At 47.4% G+C, this 22,309-nt stretch overlaps 2 protein-coding genes across 2 annotated transcripts in view; one reads left to right on the top strand and one right to left on the bottom strand.

The window, feature by feature from the left end:
• Gnao1 (G protein subunit alpha o1) overlaps positions 1–7,242 on the top strand; it is a 155,902-nt gene extending 148,660 nt beyond the window's left edge. The window contains exons 7-9 of the mRNA XM_021169561.2: positions 1,227–1,380; positions 4,737–4,952; positions 5,881–7,242. Of these exons, the coding sequence (XP_021025220.1) occupies positions 1,227–1,380; positions 4,737–4,924 (342 nt within the window). The 3' untranslated portion in view covers positions 4,925–4,952; positions 5,881–7,242. The remainder of the gene's footprint in view (positions 1–1,226; positions 1,381–4,736; positions 4,953–5,880) is intronic.
• Positions 7,243–9,761: 2,519 nt separating this feature from the next.
• Positions 9,762–22,309, bottom strand: part of Amfr (autocrine motility factor receptor) — a 41,261-nt gene continuing 28,713 nt past the window's right edge. The window contains exons 9-14 of the mRNA XM_021169645.2: positions 21,199–21,389; positions 18,236–18,339; positions 13,901–14,035; positions 12,601–12,684; positions 11,924–12,108; positions 9,762–11,209 (exon numbers count right to left, since the gene is read on the bottom strand). Coding sequence (XP_021025304.1) covers positions 11,062–11,209; positions 11,924–12,108; positions 12,601–12,684; positions 13,901–14,035; positions 18,236–18,339; positions 21,199–21,389 — 847 coding nt within the window. The 3' untranslated portion in view covers positions 9,762–11,061. The remainder of the gene's footprint in view (positions 11,210–11,923; positions 12,109–12,600; positions 12,685–13,900; positions 14,036–18,235; positions 18,340–21,198; positions 21,390–22,309) is intronic.

Here is a 22,309-nt window from a genome sequence, read left to right on the forward strand (position 1 = left end):
ATGCTAGACAAGCACTCTACCAACCCAGCCATACCTCCTGGAACTATTTAGGGTCCCAATTGTGTCATTTTATTGTCCCCTATAGGCTGATGAAGCTAAATGACACAAGGCAGGTAGAGTGCTGGGCACGATGCTGGTGCAAGGTGGGTCCCAAGGACCAGTAATGGTCACCAAATCATCTTCCTATGCCTCCTGCTCAGACAGGAAGGTAGTAGAATGGCCACCAGGCCAGCAGCTAACCCAGCTCCTACTCTTTGTTTCAGGTCCATGAGCTTCAGCAATGTTCATCAGCACCCGCACTCGTTCTGTCCTCCTTCCTCTCCCTGCTAGAGAGATCTAGTGTGGATTGCTCAGAGCTTGGGTTCAGCCCCGGGTGACGAGATTCCCAGAACTCGCACAGATTGTTTAGGACAATAAGACAGGCTGCCTCTTCCCACACCTCTCTATGCAGGGAAAACTTAACTGACAGAGCAATAAGGCTCTCCTCTACCCCAAGAAATAGGTAAATGCACTTGGCTTCCTAGAGTAAAAACAGGAGACCCTTGCCTAGGAGCAATGGTCCTCCTTTTGAAACTCGGGCTTCTGTTTTGAGTGCCCGTCACACTCAGCCGTTTACTGGACAACTCTCTGTATACAAGATAGTAATTCATATCTACCATGATTAAGACCTTCTAAGGATGCTTGTGGCTGGTTTAGGCCCAGCAAGAGGAGGCATCCCCTGCCCCACCCTCCGAAATGGCCCTCTACATCCCTTGAATAGCTACCCTCAAGGATCCTAGTAGTAATCACACCATCATCTCCGTGGTGTATACCCTCCCACCATGAAAGAGGCCAGGATCCAGACACAAGGCAAAACCCCAGCTGACTCCAGTCCAACACCATGCTCACACGCATTTTAGAGAGACTATCACATGCCTAGCGACTCCGCCATTCAGATTCTGGGTATCCTAACCTCAGCCTCACCCAGAGAGCCACAGCTGGTTCCCAGGCCAAGTCTCCCATTGGCCCAGAATGGTGGATACCTGGCACTCTAGCCTCAGATGCACCATGGATGCATACCCACCTGTAGGCTTTACACATTGGCCTCATGGAGGAGTGTGGGGTCCAGGGCCTCCTGGGTGCTAACCAGCCCAGTCTCTCTTTACACCTAATTCTCTTCTTCTCTTCCCTGTCTCTGTGTGTGTCTCTCTCTGTCTTGCTCTCTCCCCTCCCCGCCGGGGCTGCAGAACCGCATGCACGAGTCTCTCATGCTCTTCGACTCCATCTGTAACAACAAGTTTTTCATTGATACCTCCATCATCCTCTTCCTCAACAAGAAAGACCTCTTTGGCGAGAAGATTAAGAAGTCACCCTTGACCATCTGCTTTCCTGAATACCCAGGTGCGTGCATGTTCTCATGGCCCTGTATAAGAGAAAGCTCCTGCCCGGCCTGATTGTGGACCTGGATCCCCCAACCCCCAACACACACACACACACACACACACACACACACACACACACATGCCATAAAAGACACCAACTGGAATCCCACAGCCTGTAGGCTCCAGGGACAAGGCTGGGCCAGCACTGTGCAGACCCAGCTAGCGAGCACAGGGCCAGTGCAGGAGTCTGTTAGTATGTTGAAGAAGCACTGAGACATGACCAGTCGTGGACGAGTCTCTGAGTAGGCAGAGGCCTTACCCAAGCCACGGGTACCATGGCAATTGATTCATGGATCAAGGCAGGGACAGGACCACTGCTGTTCCTGTGCTTGTTTTTTTTTTCCCCCCTGAGGTCTCAGGACTTAGTCGGGAAGCCTTCCAAGTTCTCATGAGATACCCATCCTCACCTTAGCCCAGCACAGCGGCCTTCTCGAGAAAGGAAAGGGGTCAGTAGCCTGTGGGTGTGGCTCAGGCACCCGTGCTCTGCCACCAGTTTGTCCTGAGCATGTCACACCTTCACCACCATGCCAACTCTCCCCCATCTCACACAACCACACAAAAACTGCATTTTCCCCCTCTAGAACACACACTCCATATACTGCAAGCTTTCTCCACCCCGCCTGCATTTCTTCTGCCTTTGCTGGGCCTTTTTCCCCACTTTGTATGGTTTTCGGAGTTGGGGGTAGGAATGGATCCCAGCCATCCTGCCCCTGCCCCATGCCAAAAAAGCTCTTTCCAAATGGGCCTAGGAGGGAAAGGCTAAAGGCAGGGTAGATTCGATGCCAGAGGCCAGGCCAGGCCAGCCCAGCCCTCTAGAGACTGGACAGTTTTAGGGACCCCTCGGAGCAGCCCTCGGAGCAGAATCATGCTGAGGACAAGACCAACCCCTTGCAAAGGCAGAGGGTGTGTCCCGTACTCCAGGAATGGGCGCATGTTGCTTGGACCTGGAACTCACTCACTGATATATCCCAGGAGTTAGTCTGTGGCACTAGTCTCAGGTCCTAGGGCCACACGGGTCCCAGAGCCAGCCAAAGAGGTCCTAAATTACAGCACAGGTGGATGGCAGTCTCTCTCGGCTCCTTCACTAGCCAACCAGCCATGTGGAGGAGAAGACCCACCAGTTTGTACTGTGAGGCTTGCCAAGTGCAAGGTGCAGAGGAAGCCAGTTACTTAGTCTGCAGCGCCCCATTTTCATCTGGGTGCCATTACAGACCATGATGGCATCTCAGGGTGGCTAGAGGAGTGGCGAGAGAGATGAGCATTTGGCACCAGGTCTACATAACTGATGGTCAGTTCTGCTGTGGTACTGAGGGAACCAAGGGTGACCCTCTGCAGGCAAAGCAAGTGCCAAAACACCCGCCAAAGGCCAAGGAGGCCATGCCAGTAAGCACAGCTCTTAGCAGCCACTGCTGAATTCCTCAACCTCAGCAAGAATGTGTCCTGGGTGGCCAGTCTCACTGGTGCGGAGTAGGTGCTAGGTGTCCCCAGTCCTCCAGGGCCTTCAGAGGATATAATGCAAGTGCAGACAGCACGAAGGGATAATAAACAGTCACAAATGTTATGCCACCGTGGGATATGGAGGTATGGGGACACAGAACGAGGACGAGGAAGCAGGTTAGGAGGTCACTGTCTGAGAGACTGGGTGGGCCAGGATGTGCAAGGTAACTGTGTAAGAACACCAGGCTCAGCAGAAGTGGCACAGTGGGACAGGACCTCCATCTGGAAGTCTGCCTGTTCTTGGAACTTTCCATCTGGGAAGTGCCATGACAGGGCAGCCTCTGGCACTCCCTTCTCTCTGGTGGCTTTGCTGTAGCTCAGCACTGAGTGTGCTTCTGCTCTCAGGAGCTCTGTGATGAGGGGTAGAAGAGGCTAACCCTGACCCTACCTGAGGGATGTCCCACTCCTTAACGGTCACAGTGGCTCAGTACCAGCCTGGAACTCCAGCTTAGAGCTAGCCTTTGTTTCAGAAGGAAAGAAAGTCCTTGCCAGCCAATGCCTCCAGTGACCCACACCCCTGCCAACCAGCCTGGGCTCATTCTCCCCAGGGTACCATTGTTTCTGTCCTGGGCTATATCCTAACAGACTGAGGGAGATGGGGCACCTTCCTTGTTCTATACATTTCCAAACTCTTGTGGTCTCTAGTATATGTTCTTCAATTAAATGATGCCTACAGGGCAGATCCAGGAGTCCTAAGACTGGTTGGGAAGCTCCTTAAATCATCACAGATATATGCCCTGTTATCCCCACCAGCCTGCCAGAAACAAGGGCACCCCAAAGGAACTGTTAGGAGCATTGTAGGAGCCCAATGGATATCTCACATAATAATATCCTTTAAGCTTGCCACTGTTCCCATGTCCTGACTACTTACCCAAGAACTGAGACTTCCTAGTAATGCCCCAGCCCACGAAGAAACCTCTCAGAGGGTGTTACTACATAAAGATAGACCGTAGCCTGGCTTGATGCCCACCACACCTAAAGTACCACAAGACCACCTCTTGGTGCCCCTCCTCCCCGGGCTTTGTTCACAGGTTTATTAGAATTGCAGGGTTGGGGATGGAGGCAGCTCAGTGATCAAGAGTGCTTCCTGCTCTTCCAGTACATCGAAGATCAGTTCCACCCACACATCAGGTGCCTCATAACTACCTCTAATTCCATATCCAGCAGATCCAGTGCCCTCTCTGGCTTCCATGGGCACCTGCACTCACATGTGCATAGACTCACACAGGCACACATACATACACATAAATAAAAGTAAATCTTAGAAAGAGTCAAATGGGCTGGCGAGATGGCCCAGTGGTTAAGAGCACTCGCTACTCTCCCAGAGAACCTGGGTTTGATTTCCAGCATCCACACAGCAGCTCACAACTGTCTGTGACTCCAGTTCCAGGGGATGCAACGTCCTTTTCTGGCCTCTTCAGACAAAAGCATGCATGTGCTACACAAACATACATACAAGCACGCATACACATAAAACTAAATTTTGGAAAAAAAAAAGTGTTGTGGAGTTGGTGTACATTTTAGCTTTATGCCACAGAAAGGTGCTTGCTTTATCTAGATTCGTTAATCTAGTACAAATGAGATCATCTGTGGCCATTGCTCTGCCCAGAGCCATCACAGACAGACATACAATACAAACACAGTAAGTAAAGAGCTTTGGTGGTTTGTAGCCTCCAGTGCAGCCTTGCCCTTGGGAATGGGATGAGGTAACACTGCTGTTCCCTCCTGTCTCACCTCACCTGTTCTGTCTCCCGACCATCCCGTTCATGCCCATCTCTCACTAGGGCCTCTCGCTTGTTCCTCTATATCTTCCTACAGGCTCCAACACCTATGAAGATGCAGCTGCCTACATCCAAACACAGTTTGAAAGCAAAAACCGCTCACCCAACAAAGAAATTTACTGTCACATGACTTGTGCCACAGACACGAATAATATCCAGGTGGTATTCGACGCCGTCACCGACATCATCATTGCCAACAATCTCCGGGGCTGCGGCTTGTACTGACCTCTTGTCCTGTATAGCAACCTATTTGGTAATTCCAGCACTCACAGAACAGCTTGTGCACACACACACATACACGCGCACACACACACACACACACCACTAACCAGTGCAAGTTGGTAAATAAACTTTAAAGAGGCATAACGTAACCTTATCTATACACAAGTATATATTAGAAAAATGTTTTTAGTTAATACTCAAAAGAGCTGCGGACAGACTGACCACCATTCCTGGCTCATCAGTTTTCCTGGGACAGCACATGAGCATGCACACATGTGCATGCACACACTCACACAGGGCATGGTGGGAGCCTGGGTTGGCAATCCTTCCTCTAGATAGCCCCAGGGCTATGAGCAGGGCAGGCAGAGGGAGACCTGGTTCTCTCCAGCACCCCTCAACCCCCCTGCATCCTAATACAAGGCTACCTGCTCAATTCTGCCCTGCTCCTTTCCAAATTCCAAAACCATTTAAGAAACGGCCAACACTCAAAACATCCCCCTACCCTCTAGCCACAACAGAGAACTCTTAAGGACCCTTCTCTCTTGGGTGGTGGTTGTTTATTTCAGGAATCTAGAAGAATCATTGCTCCGATCAATCTACTGTCTCCTGAGTTTTCTTTATTCATGGGAACAGGGGAAAATTAGAGAGATGGGAGACCTGGTCTGCTTTCTCAAATAATTGAGGGGAGGGGATATGTGAGCCATTGCCCAAGCACACCTAGAGTTTAAGCCAGATTCCCTTGAAGAGGCCCATGGATGAGGTGTGAGTGGTTGGGGAGGGCTGGACTGGCAGACCAGGCTAGAAGCAAGGTACAAGGCAGGGATGGGCTTCCTCTACTGCGGGCTCCCCACTGTGCCCCACCACCTGCACTAGTTAAATGTTCTAGGTTGGTTGGTTGGTTGGTTGGTTTGTAAAGTCAAAGAAAATGGTCAGACTGGCCCCTATCTCTCTCTCTACAGACTGCTTCATGGACTCTTTGCTGTTGATGTTGATCTCCTGGTAGCATGACCTTTGGCCTTTGTAAGACACACAGCCTTTCTGTACCAAGCCCCTGTCTAACCTACGACCCCAGAGTGACTGACGGCTGTGTATTTCTGTAGAATGCTGTAGAATACAGTTTTAGTTGAGTCTTTACATTTAGAACTTGAAAGGATTTTAAAAAACAAAACAAAAACCATTTCTCATGTGCTTTGTAGCTTTAAAAGAAAAAAAGGAAAACTCACCATTTAATCCATATTTCCTTTTTATTTTGAAGTTGAAAAAAAAAAATGTCTGTACCCACACCCTCCCCCTTCCCCACCCCAGCAGAACTGGGGCTGGCACAGAGAGGCAGTGCTGGGCCTGGCGCCTCCCAGGGCTTCTGTGCAGCCCATGGCTGGTGGGAACATTTCAGGCTAGGCTGTCTAGAAGGCCACTGGCCACTGTACCCACCCTTCCCCATGCCTGTGGGCTGCCCAGACACCTCATATACCACCAGGCAGTGGCAGCTCCGCCCTGCACAGCCACGCGACTCCAAACACACTCAAAGTTTGCGTAGAAAAAGCACAGCTCTGGCGGGGGTAGCTGCCACAGACAACGCTCATTACCTATAGAAATCCAGCCCTATAGAAGCAATTCACCCAGTCCCTTCCTACACTCCCTTTGTGTTGTTAACTTTTTGGTTTTTCTTGTCCTAGTGAGTGCCTCCCATGCATACCTGACCAGCTCTGCCAGTGTCTGGGGTCTGGGGAACAGGGGTTGTGTGGTTTGGTTTTTGTTTTTGTTTTTCCTTTAACATCACAGCCTCTGGCCTTGGGCAGAAGCCCTCCCCTGTGTGTGGCCCCCTCTCCACCTCTCCTCTCTGTTCCAGTGACCTGTGTTCCCTCGCTCTCATGTTGGGATGTTTGTGCTGCAGATAAAAAGAACAAAAAAATAAAGTTTTTAAATACCACAAGATGGAAGAAAAACAAAAAAAAAATTAAAAAGATGGAATGTAGTGTTTACATTAAAGCCAGTTTTCATGATCAGTCCCATGTCATTTCTACTTGACTAGTATCTAACCCCAGACCTGTTCACGGTTTCACTTTTAAGACAATATTTACTGAAGACCAGTTACAGCCATTTCAATAAAGGAGGCGAAAGACAAAACACAAAAAATTTAAAAATACAGAAAAAAAAACTTGAAAAAAGGAAAAAAAGTAAAAAAAATAAAAAATAAAAAGCCCACGGGTCTTTGTAAGCCTTTCTATTCCCAACGGTGAGGTTTCTGTGACACCTGACACTGCCAGCCTACTTCTCTAATGGATTCCTGTGTAGCTCAATAAAGAGAATGTTTGTCTGTACCAAGTCTCACCTTCTGCCTTCCAGACGATCGTCCCTGGGGTGGGCTTCGCTCCGACAGGAGACACTTGGCCACATACCCTGGGAGGGTGGTGGGTCAGGAATTTCTCCACAGGATTGTCTAGGTCCCTCAACATTTTGTCACTGAGGGGGAGGCAGTTCAGCAGCACAGTAATTGAGAAAACTGTCTTTCCTCTTTCCCCTCAGTCCCCCTCTCTCCTGTCTCTCATGTGTGCATGCATGTGCTCTTGCAGGTGCATTTACACACACACACACACACACACACACACACACACATACACAAACAGGAATGAGAGCAGGAAGATGGGTATCTTCTTTTGGCTGCAACTCCTCCAGCACAGCTGGTTTTATGGTTCCCGGTAACCTGAGACTGGGGCAGGAAACGCAGGGAGAAACAAGCCCGCCACCCCTCCTGTCTTCCACAGCCAGGGCTTTCTCTCCAAGAGGAAAACAGGTGCTTCCAAGGAGGTCAAACCGCCCCAGCCTTCTACACACACACTGTGATGCCAAAGGACAAGCTCAGCCCAAAGACTCTCCTGAAGGCTTCTCCTTGGCTTTGCTTGTCCCACTGCTGCTAGGTCCAAGGGTCTCAGCAGGTGGAACACATGGGAAGCAAGACAACACAGCTTGGCTCTCAGAGTCTGAGCTTTTCAGCCAGTGATCTCTCTATGGCCTCTCAAACTATGTGGCTTTGCATAAGAACTAGCAAATGGATGGCGACTGGGCCTACCAAAATGCCTCACACCACAGGCCAGTCATTAGGCAAGCAGCTAAGGGCATGTTCTGTATCAGTGTAATGGGGGAACCTTACAAGGTCTATTAATGAAATCCTATCCCAACAGCACCCCACGTGGAAATTCTTAGCTCAGAAGACACATGTCATAGCCTTTGGTCATTTGAACCCAGCATGGTATATGTGTGAAGGTGTAGACACAAAACTGTTTCAGACCAAGTCTAATGGTCCTGTCCCCAGCTGTCATGGGTACCTGGTAAATGCAGGCACACCCAGAAGCCTCTTCCACCAAGCCACACCTCTTTTCCAGTGGCTTCCTTACCAACTGCCTTCACTCCAACTTGCTGAATACAGAGGGAACCACACAACCTCCAACCAATCTACACCTTGACTGTTGTATCAGCCGACAAACCAAGATCCCAACGGCAGGCCAAAGGTGAACACGACCAGACCAGTCTGGATTTCTCTCAAAGTGAGTTACGTTCTAGCAAGTTCTTTCCCAACTTACCAGTCTATAAGTGGTTTTTACAGAGAGATAAAAGCCAATTTTGTTTTAAACCTTAATCTTCTATTTCCCCCAGTGCTGAACATAGAGTCCCGGACCCTGTGCATGTTAGGCAAGGCAGTACCCAGTAGGTTACATCCTAGCATGGCCTTCTTTCTTAAGGGAAAGGTAAGAAATCAGTTTTTGGAAAGGCTAGGGAGAGGAAGGTTTAGTACAAGCAGCACAGGGGCAGAATCTATACATTATTTATAAACAAACACACACTCCATGTACAGCCAGGGTTAGAACCACCTCCAAACGTATTGAAAGCAGACATGGGGAATGGATCTTCAGGTAGGACAGAGAGCCTTCCAAGGCAGACTGGCACAACTCCTTAACAAGCCTACTCGTGTGTTCCCAGCTACCAAAGAGCTCTCAGGGAAGGGTCAGGACTGCTGGCTGCAAACTGACGAGCACTGTCTGCACTGCTCTAGGGAAGGTCAGAGGCTACCTGAGCACCCAAGAGTCAAACCAACCCTAATGTAAATCTGCAGTCATCCTCTCTGCTACATAAAAGTGCCAAAGTTTAAAGAAAATAATTAAGGATCCAAGAAGACAAAAATTAAATATGGCCAATAAGGAAAAGAGGACGACAGAATAGTTCCAAAATGACCCAGAAGCCTCTTGGAGCTAGTGCCTTCACTTAGCACTTGTCCAGTGTCCCCAAGAAGTGATGACAGCTAGAAGCCTTCTACTGCACCCAGAATCCTTGACTCTCCAGATTACTTCGTCACCAGCTTCCCTTTGACCCAACCCATCTACAGAGGGAGCAAACCAAGCATAGACTTGGGACATCTCTCCTTGGACCATCTTAAGCCACATTAAGGCACTTCCATTTACACCTGTTCAATATTCTACAATGTTGTAGACCCTCTGAAACGAACTGCAAGTGGTTTCCACCTTCCGACATCTGAAATGGAAGAACAGTGGACTTAGCTTCCCCTTTATTTTCATGTGCAGCCTGGAAAGGTGTCAAAGACAAGCTCAGTGCTTCCTCTTCCAAGTAAAACACAGGAAAAACCACACCCCACCCAGTTGAACAGGATTATAAAACACCGCAACCCAAACAGCACACACAAGAGCAGCGTGGGATCCAGTGGCCCCACACACAACACCTACAAGAGATTGCTTTTTATTATTGTTGCTTTACAATAAAAACAAATTGCTATGCTCTCAGCAAAACAAAACAAAACAAAAACCCACAGGAATTTAACTAACAGCAGTTCAAGGTAAGGCTTTTGAAAGATTTATTGAAATAAATTATCTTCACCTAGGCGTCTGTTATCCTTTCTCAGTTACTTATCAACAGTCTAAAAACTTCCAGGTATGTAAAATACATTTAACTTTGCCAATCATTTTAGATAATACTGGATTTTTCCCAAAAGGACTACCATAAAACTATGTTTTGAAACATTAAAAAAAAAAAACCTTAATCCAATGGGACATAAAACTATGTATCCTATGATTGCATGTTTCAAATCCTTAAATACGTGGAGAACGTGAGACGATCTGGGACGGAGACTGCTTGAGGCATGTGGATTATTCAACATCCTCTGTTTCTGTTTAATGAGACCCACAGGAACAAAAGCAGGGAACTGAAGGGCTCCAGGGGAGAAAGATACGAAAGGTGTTTCTTCAGCAGTGTCCTCCAAACACCCCTGCCCCTGCTGGGCAAGCCCCAAGCCTTTTCCCAAGGATCAAACCCATATGTTTAGCATAGCCTAATTGGGTTGACCAAGGAATTAAAGTCATAACCAAAGCTTGCTATGCAACCCCTTCCCATGCCTAGATTAAGCAGGGAGTGGAAAGGAAGAGGCGGCAGCCATGGGGGCAAGCTTCTGTGATGCGAGAGCACCAGAGTGACGGAAGTGAAGCCAGCTGAGGACTGGGCTCAGATTGGTCCTGAATGTTAAGGGCAGAAAAGGGTCTCCTCATTCTGCAGCCCTGAGCTTCCTCTTTCTACTCCAGGTACCAAACCAGCTCTTTCTACACGATGCCCTGCTGGTCTGGAGGTCCAGGAGCCTGTGGGACTGGCCTCCTCCCTAAGCTCAGCATTTAATAGTAGGCTGCCTTGCCATTGTGGTGGCCAGGCTCCTGCTGCGCGCACACCTTCTGACTGCTGTTATGCACCCTCCCCGAGATCTGTGCTTCCTCCCAGCTGTGGTGCTAAAATACCCAACATCTGCTGTGGCTTATATCAAAACAGAAATTCAAACTAGCTGCTGCAGGCAGGCGAGCGCCCCACTGCCCACTTCTTTTTGCTCATCCCCTACTCCCAACAAGTCCAGTCAACACCAGAAGAGGCCATGCCTAGAGTTAAAATGTGCAATGTTTCTAAGGGGAAGAGAAATGTCACAAAGAAAGTATTACAAAGGATTAAATTTGTCAGCTGTCCACACACTAAAGACCACATGCTTTATGCAGCAGCAATGCAGTCGCAGGTCTCCACACAGCAGGCAGAACTGGGACAGGCCTCTTCCGGTCGGTAGAGCTGGGCAGGAGGCTGAGGAAGGTGAGGAAGCACTAGGTTGTCCGTTGCCTCTGAAGTCTCCGCTCAGCAGCGGCTGCCAGCATCCTTCGGCGCAGGGTCACGGGGTCAGAGGATGTGCCTTCAGAAGGGAGGAGTCTCTCTGAGGCCCCATCATCTTCAGAACTTTTGTTTAAGAACCGCCTATAAGAAATAAAGAGAGAGAAAGATGGGAAACTGGAAGACAGTTTCCCCTTCTCCACAAGCATTGTCACTCAAGCCCATGCTGTGATGAGAAGAGCCTTGCCCATGGCTAGGGTACAGTGCAGCTCAGCAGCAGGGCACTTGCTCAGCGTGTGTAAAGCCCTGTACTCAACCCAAAACTATAAAAGGAGAGGAAGTGATGAAGAAGGCAGAGCCAAGAAGGATGCAGAGGGAAGAAGCCAGGAGGGAAGGCCAGCAAGACTCGTCCATGGATGAACCTAATTCCCAGGGAGAGGATGATCAAATGACAGTTCAACTTTCTCTGCTCTCCCTCTCTCCCTCCCACAGACAGCACTGGGTCTTATGGCAACAGGTCTGTGCAAGGCTCACAACCCAGATACAAGAACTGAAGTAAGATTCTTCCCACCCCCAAGCACAGTGTGTGCTCCAGCTACCACCGACTGCAGGGAGCTCACAGAACACAGGTGCCTGGCTCCGACTGCCGTCTACAGAACAGTGCTCAAGAGGAATCCTAAAGGCAGACCTCCCTCAGGTGCTGGCAGGGTTAACCACCCGAAGTATCGTTTTCTTACCTGTGTCTGTCACATGGGTTAACAGTGCTCCTCCTCAGGTATAGGCTGAGACACATTGGCACCCGACTGCCATCTGCCCTGTAACTTATGTGTGCCAACTAGGGCTGGAGAATCAACTCACTTTCGAGCCTGCTGCAGGAGGTCATCCTTACGCTGGACTAACATGCGCTGTCTCTCATCAGCAGACTTGGAGAAGCGGCTTCCACGGGCCTCAAAGTCTTCCACCTCAATGGGCTCTAGTTCTACCTCACTGAAGTCCAAGGTCTCCTCTAGGCGAGGACTGAGGTCCAGTGGTACACGCTCCGTCTGGACAGAGAGGTAGCTGTTAACACAGGCCTTTGCCTTCTCTTGCCAAGTGCATCCCTACACAAGTGTCTGCTGGAACTTCTGCCAGACAGGAAGCAGAAGCAGGAGTCTTGGGCTCTGAGGAGGCATACCACCAGGGCCTGCTCCAATCATGAATGGGATACGGAAAACGGGACTCTAACAGTGGGGCCTAGCAGGCAAAAGTAAGTTACTAGTGTCAGGCCTTCCAAGGTGATAACCCTCTTCTGTCTCTGCCCTGCTCACTGCTTTCTAGCCTGTGATAATGAAATTTCCTCCATCAAAAGGTCTGGTCACCATGAACTCAACTACCCCCCCCCCACACACACACTGTGACAGACTAAAACTCTCTCAACTATTAACCAAAATACACAGCTCTTCCCTTAAGCTGTTGCTGCCAAGGGCAAGGTGGCTGTAAGTAACGCAGGACCACACTGCACTCCTGCAGCACAGCTCCTGGCAAGCTGACCTCACCTGGACAGAAGCTTCTCCCTCCTCCAGGTCAGTGCTGGGCCTCTCCACTGGGCTGTTCAGTGCAGGCCTCAGGCTATCCGACCGCTGAAAGAAAGCATGCAGTCATTCAGGGTGGGGTGACAAAGGGGCAGGTGACAGTTTTCGACACAGCTCACAGCCTGAAAGGTGAGATGAAGGATGTGGAGGCGCTCATGGAGCTCCATGTTTGAGAGTGGTTAGTAACTGCTCCATAGTCAGCTTCCTGTTTAATAATAGTGATTGCACAATAAAAGCAAGGGCAAAGGGCAACTGCGTGGAGTAAACACGGTTCCAGGTTTTCATAACCTTCCTAAAGTGCTCTGAAGCAGGCACTGCAGTTACGTCTCCAGACTAGAGATGTTCTGGGTCCTCCCCACAGGCTTTATCGATTAAGGTCTGAGAACCTTCATGTCTGCTGTCTGGTTTATGTGTTTCACTGACAGCCCTATCCAGCCCTATGCGGCAACTGTGCCAGCTCCAAAGGCAGCTAACAGTCAGGTCAGAGAGCTGAGACCCAAGGGACCATATAGCTAGCTAGCACCTTAGCCCAGCTGTCTCCAAAGGCTACACTCGTCAAAAGAGCCTCATCTTTTTGAATTTTATTGCTACATTTCTGTTCACTTATAGACTGTACACAGGGACTTTTGGTAGACGACTGTCTGGCCTTACAGTACATTCCTCAGTGTGACTGAAGGCTCCTCTGTTGCTCTTTCTGTGCCTCTCAGAGGCCGAGTGATGAGGCACAAACTCTGACCTTTTTAATGAAGTCCAAAGTCCAAGCCTCAGCTCCCTGAGATATGTGAACTGTCACTAACTCACCACATGATGTACAACCAGCCTTCTCTTGGAGTGCCAGTGCTCCATAAACCATAGCCCCATGTCCACCCCTCTCTACTTCTACAATGAATGTTTTACTCGACCACAGTCTTGCTCATCCACATCCTCACTGCCAATGGCCGCTTTAGTTGCAGCAGACTGTGGACCAAGCAGAACCTAAATAGTCACTTTTTGCTCTTCACAAAAATAGATGTCAGCCTCTGACAGAAGCCAATGGCATCCCGGTACAGACCTGCAGCGAGGGAAGGCTGATTTGGAGTATGTTTCTGCATAAAATGTACTTGAATTATCTGTATTTACCTTTGGTTAATCCCTTCTCATGCAAGATTTGAATAAAATGAAATTCATATAAACCCTTCCTCAAATTATAAATAATATCTAGGTGTTAGGACTAAGTCTTTGTAAAAATAAAATACATGTGTTAGGTATAAAGCCCCAGTTTTACCTGCGTGGGGAAAGGTACTTGAATCCGTCCTTCTAAGATGTTATCTGTTGTTATCTCCACGGAGCGTGTCATCTGGAGGTCCTGGAGCACAAGGTGGTACGGGACCTGAGGGAACATCTCCTGAATCTGATGAGCCTAGAGAAACATGAAGGACACACAGCAAAGGTCACTCTCAGCAGATCTGAGGGTCAGTACGCACACTTGGCAGGCCCTGGACACAGAGGCTGACATTATTATCTTGAAAGCACAGGTAAAGGCCACTTTGGCTCAGCAGATCACTGGCACACTGCTTTCTTTTTATTGTTGTAGGGTACTAGACCTCTGGGATACCAGCAATTTCAAAGTAAAGACCAGACAGAAATCTAGTGGGATCTCAAGAAAGGGTCAAGTCAAAGTATCTTCTGGCTTTAAAGATCTATCTGATTACTTTATGTGTGCCTGTATTTACCTACGTGTATCCTAGGCTAACGGGATCCTTTTAAAGTTAGATGTTCAGACATAGCATGTGTAGTATTCATATCCACTGTGCCAAGGGAAAGGACCTGATGTGAAAGCCAGACTGGGACTCCATTAGATGACATCTGGAGACAGGCACAGGGAGAGGGAAAGCAGAGCAATGTGGGGCTGGGCGTTCTGCTCAGGAGCTTGTCTAGCAGGCAGGAGGCCCTGGCTGGGGAGAAACTGACCTCAAAAGAGCCTTGGAACCACAGAGAGGAGCAGCAGAGCCACTCTGACTATTGTTGGTTAAGTCTACACAGCTGTGTGAGCTATACTTGAGATTAACCAAAGCACATTTTTTACTGTATACAAATTATACTGCAACTTAAAAAAACAGAATTAAAGAATGTAAATTTCCATACGCAAAACCTAAAATATATTTTTTAATTTATAAACTTTTTTTTAAAGATTTATTTATTTTGTGTATGAGTAGACTGTAGCTATTTTCAGACAGACCAGAAGAGGGCATCAGATCCTATGGTTGTGAGCCACCATGTGGTTGCTGGGAATTGAACTCTGGACCTTTGGAAGAGCAGTCAGTGCTCTTAACCACTGAGCCATCTCTCCAGCCCATCTTTTTAATTTATAAAAGTCAATTTTTAGCCAGGCATGGTGACATGCCACTCTCACCCTAGCACCCAGGGGCAGAGGCAGGAGGATCTACAAGTTCAATACCAACCTGAGTACATAATAGGATTATGGAAATATCTAGTACTGCCTCAGAACGACAATGTTCCAACAATGCTCTAGATCCATCACTGCACGCACTTAGAGGTTAGCCATGTGTGTACAGGACAAATACATACATTTCCATCCATACTTCAAATTCATCCATACTTCCATTCAAGCACCTCAAAACTTGTGTGTGTGCACACACATGCACTCACGCATGAACATATGCATGTGTTTTATACATATAAATATATATTTTATAAATGCTTGCATTCTAGGTTTGTATTGTAGAAAAATCTCCATAATTTACAGAGCAAGAGAGAAAAGAGAGAGGAAGAAGCAGGAAAGACCACTGCCTTGGAGTACGACTAGATGTCAGTTTCCTTTTTTGTTTTTTGTTTGTTTGTTTGTTTGTTTTGCTTTTTCTTTTTTCTTTTGGTTTTTCGAAACACGGTTTCTCTGTGCAGTCCTGGCTGTCTTGGAACTCACTCTGTAGACCAGGCTGGCCTCGAACTCAAGAAATTCACCTGTTCTGCCTCCCAAGTGCTGGGACTAAAGGTGTGTGCCACCACTATCCGGCCTGGATGTCAGTTTCAAAGGAGCACAGCATCACAAACTGCACGCGATGGCTTGTGTCTCAGCACTGCAACTGAAAGAACAGCTCAGGTGAAAACTGTCCAGAGCTTTGCTGAGTCACTGGGAGAGACAATGGCAAGATGTTCAGTGCCCAGAGGGACCAAGGCTCCACATCACTGGAGACCCCCTCACAGTATGTAGACTGGAAGGAACATTTTCACCCCAATCAAATCAAAGCAAAGTGGGAAGAGTCTCTACAAGCAGACGGAATTCTCCCCTCCTCACCTAGCTCTCCACCAACTGAGGAAAAGAAAAAGGAAAACAAAGCTGGACCCATTTTATTGGACTATCATAAATCTTTCTACCAGAAAATCCAGTCAGTTAAATACTAGATTTTAATTAAAAATGCATAGTTCCAGTAAATCAGTTGTGCTAAAAATTAGTTATTTGAATCATCTGAAGTAGACTAAAGAGCTGATAGGGCCTACCTAAGATTTTAAACCAACCACCTCTCAGGAGGCTCACACCTCCTGGAATGTAGCTGTTGCAGGCCAGAGTCAGCCAAGAGCCCTCCAGCCCTCTTCCATTCCAGAGCACCTATGTCTACATGGTGATGATCTCAGAGGAAGGAGCAAGAGGGAGACAGCAGGAGCCATGTTTTCTATGTTTGCTGTGATCAAAAACCATTTCCATCCTGTCTTTTTACCCCCAGCTTTTCCCTTCGCATACCGGCCTCGCATGTCTCCACAGGATAGCAAGGGCCAGAATCCCCACAGCTTTAAGGTAGAGCACTATTCTACTATTGCACACGTTTCCTCTCTGTTCATTCACATTCAAATTGCTTCTACTTCTGGCCTACTGTAAGCCAATCAATCTTTCCTTTTTCACCCAAATCCCAAACATTGTCTGCAGCTCTATCCACCCCTCCTTCTATCTTTAAAGCTCTCTTCCCTTCTCCACTTCCACCCTACCCCTTCACCTCAAGGGTGATACCCTTGCAGTCAGTATTTCTACAGGTTTTGTACCTTCAACTTCTACAAAATGATCTTTCTCCAAAGATCATTCCTAGTCACACATTCCTCACTAAAAAACAACCCATGTGCTCTCTAATCCCAATACTCAGGAGGCTGAGGCAAGGGGATCATGAGTTCAAGCCAACCTGGACTAGAGAACCTATCTCTGAAAGCAGGGAGACAGGGGTGTAGTGCAGTAGCAAAACCCTTGCCTAGCAGGCACAAGGCCCTAGGTTTAGTGCCCAGCATACAGAGAGATGGAGGAGAGAAGAGAAGGGAACAGAGGCAGAGGGGAGGAAAGAAGGAGCCCACACATATAAGCAATACCCAGGATTAACTCCCAAGAGCTCCACCAGGGAGGGAGAGACCAGGGAGGGAGAGAGGAAGGGATGAAAAAGAAAAGAATTTCCTTTGACAAACCCTTCTCAAGTTCCCAGTACAACCTCACCACAGCCTGAGCAACTGTTTCCTTCCTGTACACCATCTTGCCAACCTTTGAGCTTACACACAAACCACCCTTCCCAAGAAGACTCTTGCCTGCCTTGAGGGCACTGCAATTGCTGAGCTGAGTACAGTCCACTCACAGAGACAGACTTTTTGTTTGTTTGTTTGTTTTTGTTTTGTTTTTGTTTTTCGAGACAGGGTTTCTCTGTATAGCCCTGGCTGTCCTGGAACTCACTCTGTAGACCAGGCTGGCCTCAAACTCAGAAATCCTCCTGCCTCTGCCTCCCGAGTGCTGGCACTAAAAGCATGCCCCACCACACCCAGCTCAGAGACAGACTTTTAGCACAATTTTTTTTCAATAGAGAACTTAAGGTTGGCCAGGTTTGGTGGCACATGCCTTCAGTTCCAACACTCAGGAGGAAAAAAGGCAGGCAGGCCTGTTCTACATAGAATTCCATGTCAGACAGAACCCTATTCCAAAAACCAAATACACAGCTTCAGAAAAATACAAAAACAAAAAGTATTTGGACAATTTCCTTGAGCCAACAGCATGCCTCAAAGTTACAAGGTGCAGAGACATGCACGCACACGCACACGCACACACACACACACCACTTTGGAGGTAAAGAAACAAAAAAATGTATTTGATAATTCTTATGTAATTCTTTATATTGTTCACTCTTGTCAATACTTCCTTCTGAATGTTTCCTTAAATCAAGGAGTCTCAGCGTAGGCTTGGGTCACAGTAAGGTAGACCTGGTAGTGAGCACTGCCACAGGTAAAACACAAGCAAGCTCCTGACTGGTGTGGCTGCCTGCCTTACTACCTGAGCACTCACTAGTCAGCACCAGCTTATTAGCTTATCGTGTCAAGGCTCTGTGGTAGCACTCTTAGTACATTCAGGCCCGGATTTAATCTTTTGTTCCAGACAGGGAGAGAAGAGGGGAGGGAGACAAAGAAGAGAGAAGTGAATGGAAAGAAATGGAAGTGGTCCCTGAAAACCTGGCTGTGCTATGAGAAACCAGCAAGGTCATGCACCCTTATCCCCGCCACACTATTCACATGTCATGGAGCTCCTTGTACCCTCCTGACCACTCACTAGTTCTCATCTTAAACAGTCAGCAATTCTTACCATGGCATTTAGCTGAGAGTTGCTTGCCTGCGTGATGCCAAGAATGTTGGTAGTGTGCATCACTTCAACTGAAAAACTTGGCAGCCAGCTTGCAATCCGAGACCCTAAGACAAATCAGAGTCCAACACAAGAATTAGTGCCCTGGTCCCTGCCCCAGTGTCATCTGTTTCCAGGCACTCTACCAAGCGCTGCTATTCACTGAGGGCTTTCTTTATGCTTTCCTTTTTTGCCAAGTGTTTTCTCCAGATGAGTTTATTCTGTCCTCACCAAAGCCTACACGTGCTTTCCACTCCCCTCAGAGATGGGACCCTGACCCCGACCTTGGTCTTTGGTCCCTGAGGCACTGAGAAGTTAGGGGAACACATCCAAGACCACACAGGTGAGGCCAGACAGCCATTCCACCTGCAATCCCTTCTCTCTGTCAAGGGTTCCCATGACTCTGGAACTGCTCTAGCAGCTCAGTTCCCCTCCTCTGCTACAACCAGCACAAATTACTCCTCATGTGGATGAGCCATTTCCATGAGTACCTTCATGAAGTACTTTCTGCTTAATATAATTTAAAGATTTAACCTTGGTTTGGGCATTGTGCTGAATGCCTTGTTTTAAATAGGTATAGGGGTGTTCTCTTACCCGTTCAGGAGAGGTACATACCTCCATTCCCTAATATACACCTTTACTCTGATCATTTGGGAGACAGAGGCAGAAGGATCTCTGTGAATTCAAGGTCAGCCTGGTCAGCATAGTGAACCCCAAGCCAGCAAGAGCTACACAATGAAACGGTGCCTTGCGGAATGGGGGGTGTTACCTTAGTTTTCAGATTAAAAATTCTTTTTCAAAGTGTTCTCCAACATAGGTTTGTGGAATGATATAATCATTAGCGGTTGTAGTTTCTATTATTTTAGGATCACAATTCAAAGCCATCATGTGCCAACTACAAAACATTCATATCAAGCTTCAGAGCTTCATGTGTGGGGTTGGTATTGCTTTACAACCAAGCAGCAGCATGCGGTACAAGGGATCTTGCCAAAACAAGGGACAAAGTGACTGATTTTATATATATATATATATATATCTCCATCTCCAAGATCTGCCGACACATTTCAGAAGCTGTACCTAAGTAAGCAAGTCTGGTGGTGCAGGTCTGTAATCCTAGCTTCCTGGGAGGTTGAGACAAGAGAATTAACAAGTGAAAAGCCAGCCTGAGAAACATCATGAGACCCTGTCTCAAAGAGAAAACAGAAAATGGCTGGAACTACACGGCTCAGAGGTAAGGGGCTGGACTAGCACGCTGAGGCCCACACGGAAGAGTTCAGCACTGATCGAGAACAAGCTTGTGCTTGGTTCTTAGGAATCTCTGTCTGTCTGGAAGCTTTACCTGTCAAATAAAGCTGACTGGCTGGCTGTAGCTGAGGCAGGAAATTCCATAGGAAGCAAGGATTCTAGGATAGAGCCAGATGTGAAGGATTTGCCCCAGGAACATGGAGAAGGGCAGAAGCATGGGAGAGGAACAAAGGTAACCAGTCACATGGTACAACTCAGAATAGAATAATGGGATGATTACTCTATGAGTCAGCTGGGAACAGTCAAAGCTTACGGCCAAGGTGTCTGTAAATACAGTTTGAGTCTCAGGAACTCGGGGCTGTGGGGAAAAAACCCACTTTTACATTTGGGATGGTTCTCTTTATGAGTCACCATGTAACCCCAACTGGTCTGGAACTCTCTCTGTAGAGCATGTTGGCCTGCAACTCACAGAGATCCGCCTGCCTCTGCCTCCCATGTGCTGGGACTAAAGGTCTGTGCTCTACTCCCTTTGTTAATAACAGAACCAAAACAGCTCCTTGAAGCCCCTTCAGACACTGGCCTCTACTCCCCTTGAGCCTTTCAGGGGATATTTCACCCCGAGATTCACTTAAATCAGAGTCTGAACAGCACCTCTCCTAAGAAAATTCCAGAGCAGGAATTCATACAACCCATGGCACTGGAATTGATGGGCTCAATATCCACTGCATGGCGTGACTCAAGGAAAGATAATCAGCCCCATAAAATACCCATGACTTTAGAATCCATGCTGCAGGACCAGCCATGCTTTATGAAGAAAGCAACAAGGCTCCCGTTCAGAGTCTACCTATGGTACTCCCTGAGAGGACAACTCAAGGAACCTTCATCATAAGTTTATGTAACACACCAATACAACCAACTTTTAGCAAAGGCTAACTATTGAACTAGTTATGTGGGTTCCTGAAAGACACACTAATTCAGTTTCACTACTTCCACCTCCCCACCTCACCCTCCACCTCCTTTTTTTTCAAGACAAGGTCTCTGTGTAGCCCTGGCTGCCCTGAAAATCTGTAGACAGGCTGGCCTCTGCCTCCTGAGTGCTGGGATTAAAGGCGTGCACCACTGACCGTCTCACCCCACTTATTAATGACACAGAATAACCCCTCAGTTCCACCTACTCATCCGTCCACCCTGAACACTTCTGAAACTGAGGCGTAAGACAGCCATGGTGGCTACAAACCTGTAAACGAAACTCTAGAGAAACTAAGGCACAGCAGCCCTAGATTCAAGGCCAGTCTGTAATACACAGAAAAAACAAAAACAAAACAAAAAACCTGTATTAAAACTAAATAAAGGAAGTTAAAATGCAATACAAGGCTGGCAAGATAACCCAGCAAGTGAAGGTTCTTATCTAAGCCTGATAAGCCAGTTAGTCCCCAGGATCCATAACACAAGAATAGAACCAATGTTCACAAATTGCCCTCTGACCTCCATAGGGATACCATGTAGTATACATATACATGTACTACAAACACAGCCACACAGAATAAATGAATTTAGTAAAATATAGTAAAAAAAATGTTAAGTACTAGTACACTTGTCTATACAGGGCAGTTTACAAATCCTAACAGTATCACTTTAGCAGAAAGCCACACGGATAGCTGTAGAAGTTGGAGCCACTTTACCATCGAAGTGGAAGAAGTGATTGTGCTGGTTCAAGCGAGGCCTGCCTTCGGCAGCTGCTACAGGAACCAAGTTCTCGTCCAAGTTCTCTCCTTGATGGTCTTCCCTGGCACGACTGCCATCAGCAATATTAAGAGACATTCTGCATGTTGGACAAGAGGTGTCTTGTTCTAGCCAAGAACGAAGGCAGGAGCTATCAAAGAATTCAAAGGGAGAGATAGAACATATTCAATTGCTCTTCAGCATATTTTGTGAGAAATCACCAGAATTACTGTTTTTCTCATTTCACTTTACTTGTATTTACCATTAACCAGATGTAAATGCTGACAAATACTTGTGGCTACCACCTCTACTGCAGACATCTACCATCCTCCGGTTATGGTCCCTCCTCCACCACTTCATGGCCTGGCTTCATTCAGCTACTCCATGCCAACTCCATTCAGCTACTCCAGAATCCACGTGGCTCACTCATCCAACATTCAGCCTCTTCCATCCTTGAGTGCTTTACTCAAAAGATCTTCCTATTTACTACCACAGCTACTGACAATTATGGTTATAACCATAGCCTTCTCTCCTCTCTCTCTCTCTCTCTCTCTCTCTCTCTCTCTCTCTCTGTTTTTTGAGATGGGGTTTCCCTGTGTAGTCTTGGAACTCACTCTGTACACCAGACTGGCCTTAAATTCAGAGATTCCTCTACCTCCTGAGTGCTGGGATTAAAGGCAGGCACCAGTACTTCAGAGCCCTGTTTTTCTAAAACATACCTCTAAATCTAGCTGTAGCAAAATACTAAATCCATGTACAAAATTATTTTTCTTAGTCTTGATAGCTCTGAAATATGAGATCTTCTCTGATCTTGGAGATTTATGGAAGGGTCAAGCCTGTGATCTTTGCTAATGGATCACTCAAGTGTTCTTGGTCTAGTTCCATTTCAACCCAGTTCTCTAGAACTCAAAATGGGGAAAAGTTTTGAAGAAAGCTAATAAATAGAAATTAAGTTGGCAAATTCGGATAAAGAAACATCTAAAGGCCGGGCATGGTGGTGCACACCTTTAATCCCAGGACTCCAGAGGCAGAAGGAGGTGGATTTCTGAGTTCCAGCCTGGTCTACAAAGT

The sequence above is a fragment of the Mus caroli genome, chromosome 8 (assembly GCF_900094665.2).
Source record: "Mus caroli chromosome 8, CAROLI_EIJ_v1.1, whole genome shotgun sequence".
Classification (NCBI taxonomy): Eukaryota; Metazoa; Chordata; class Mammalia; order Rodentia; family Muridae; genus Mus; species Mus caroli.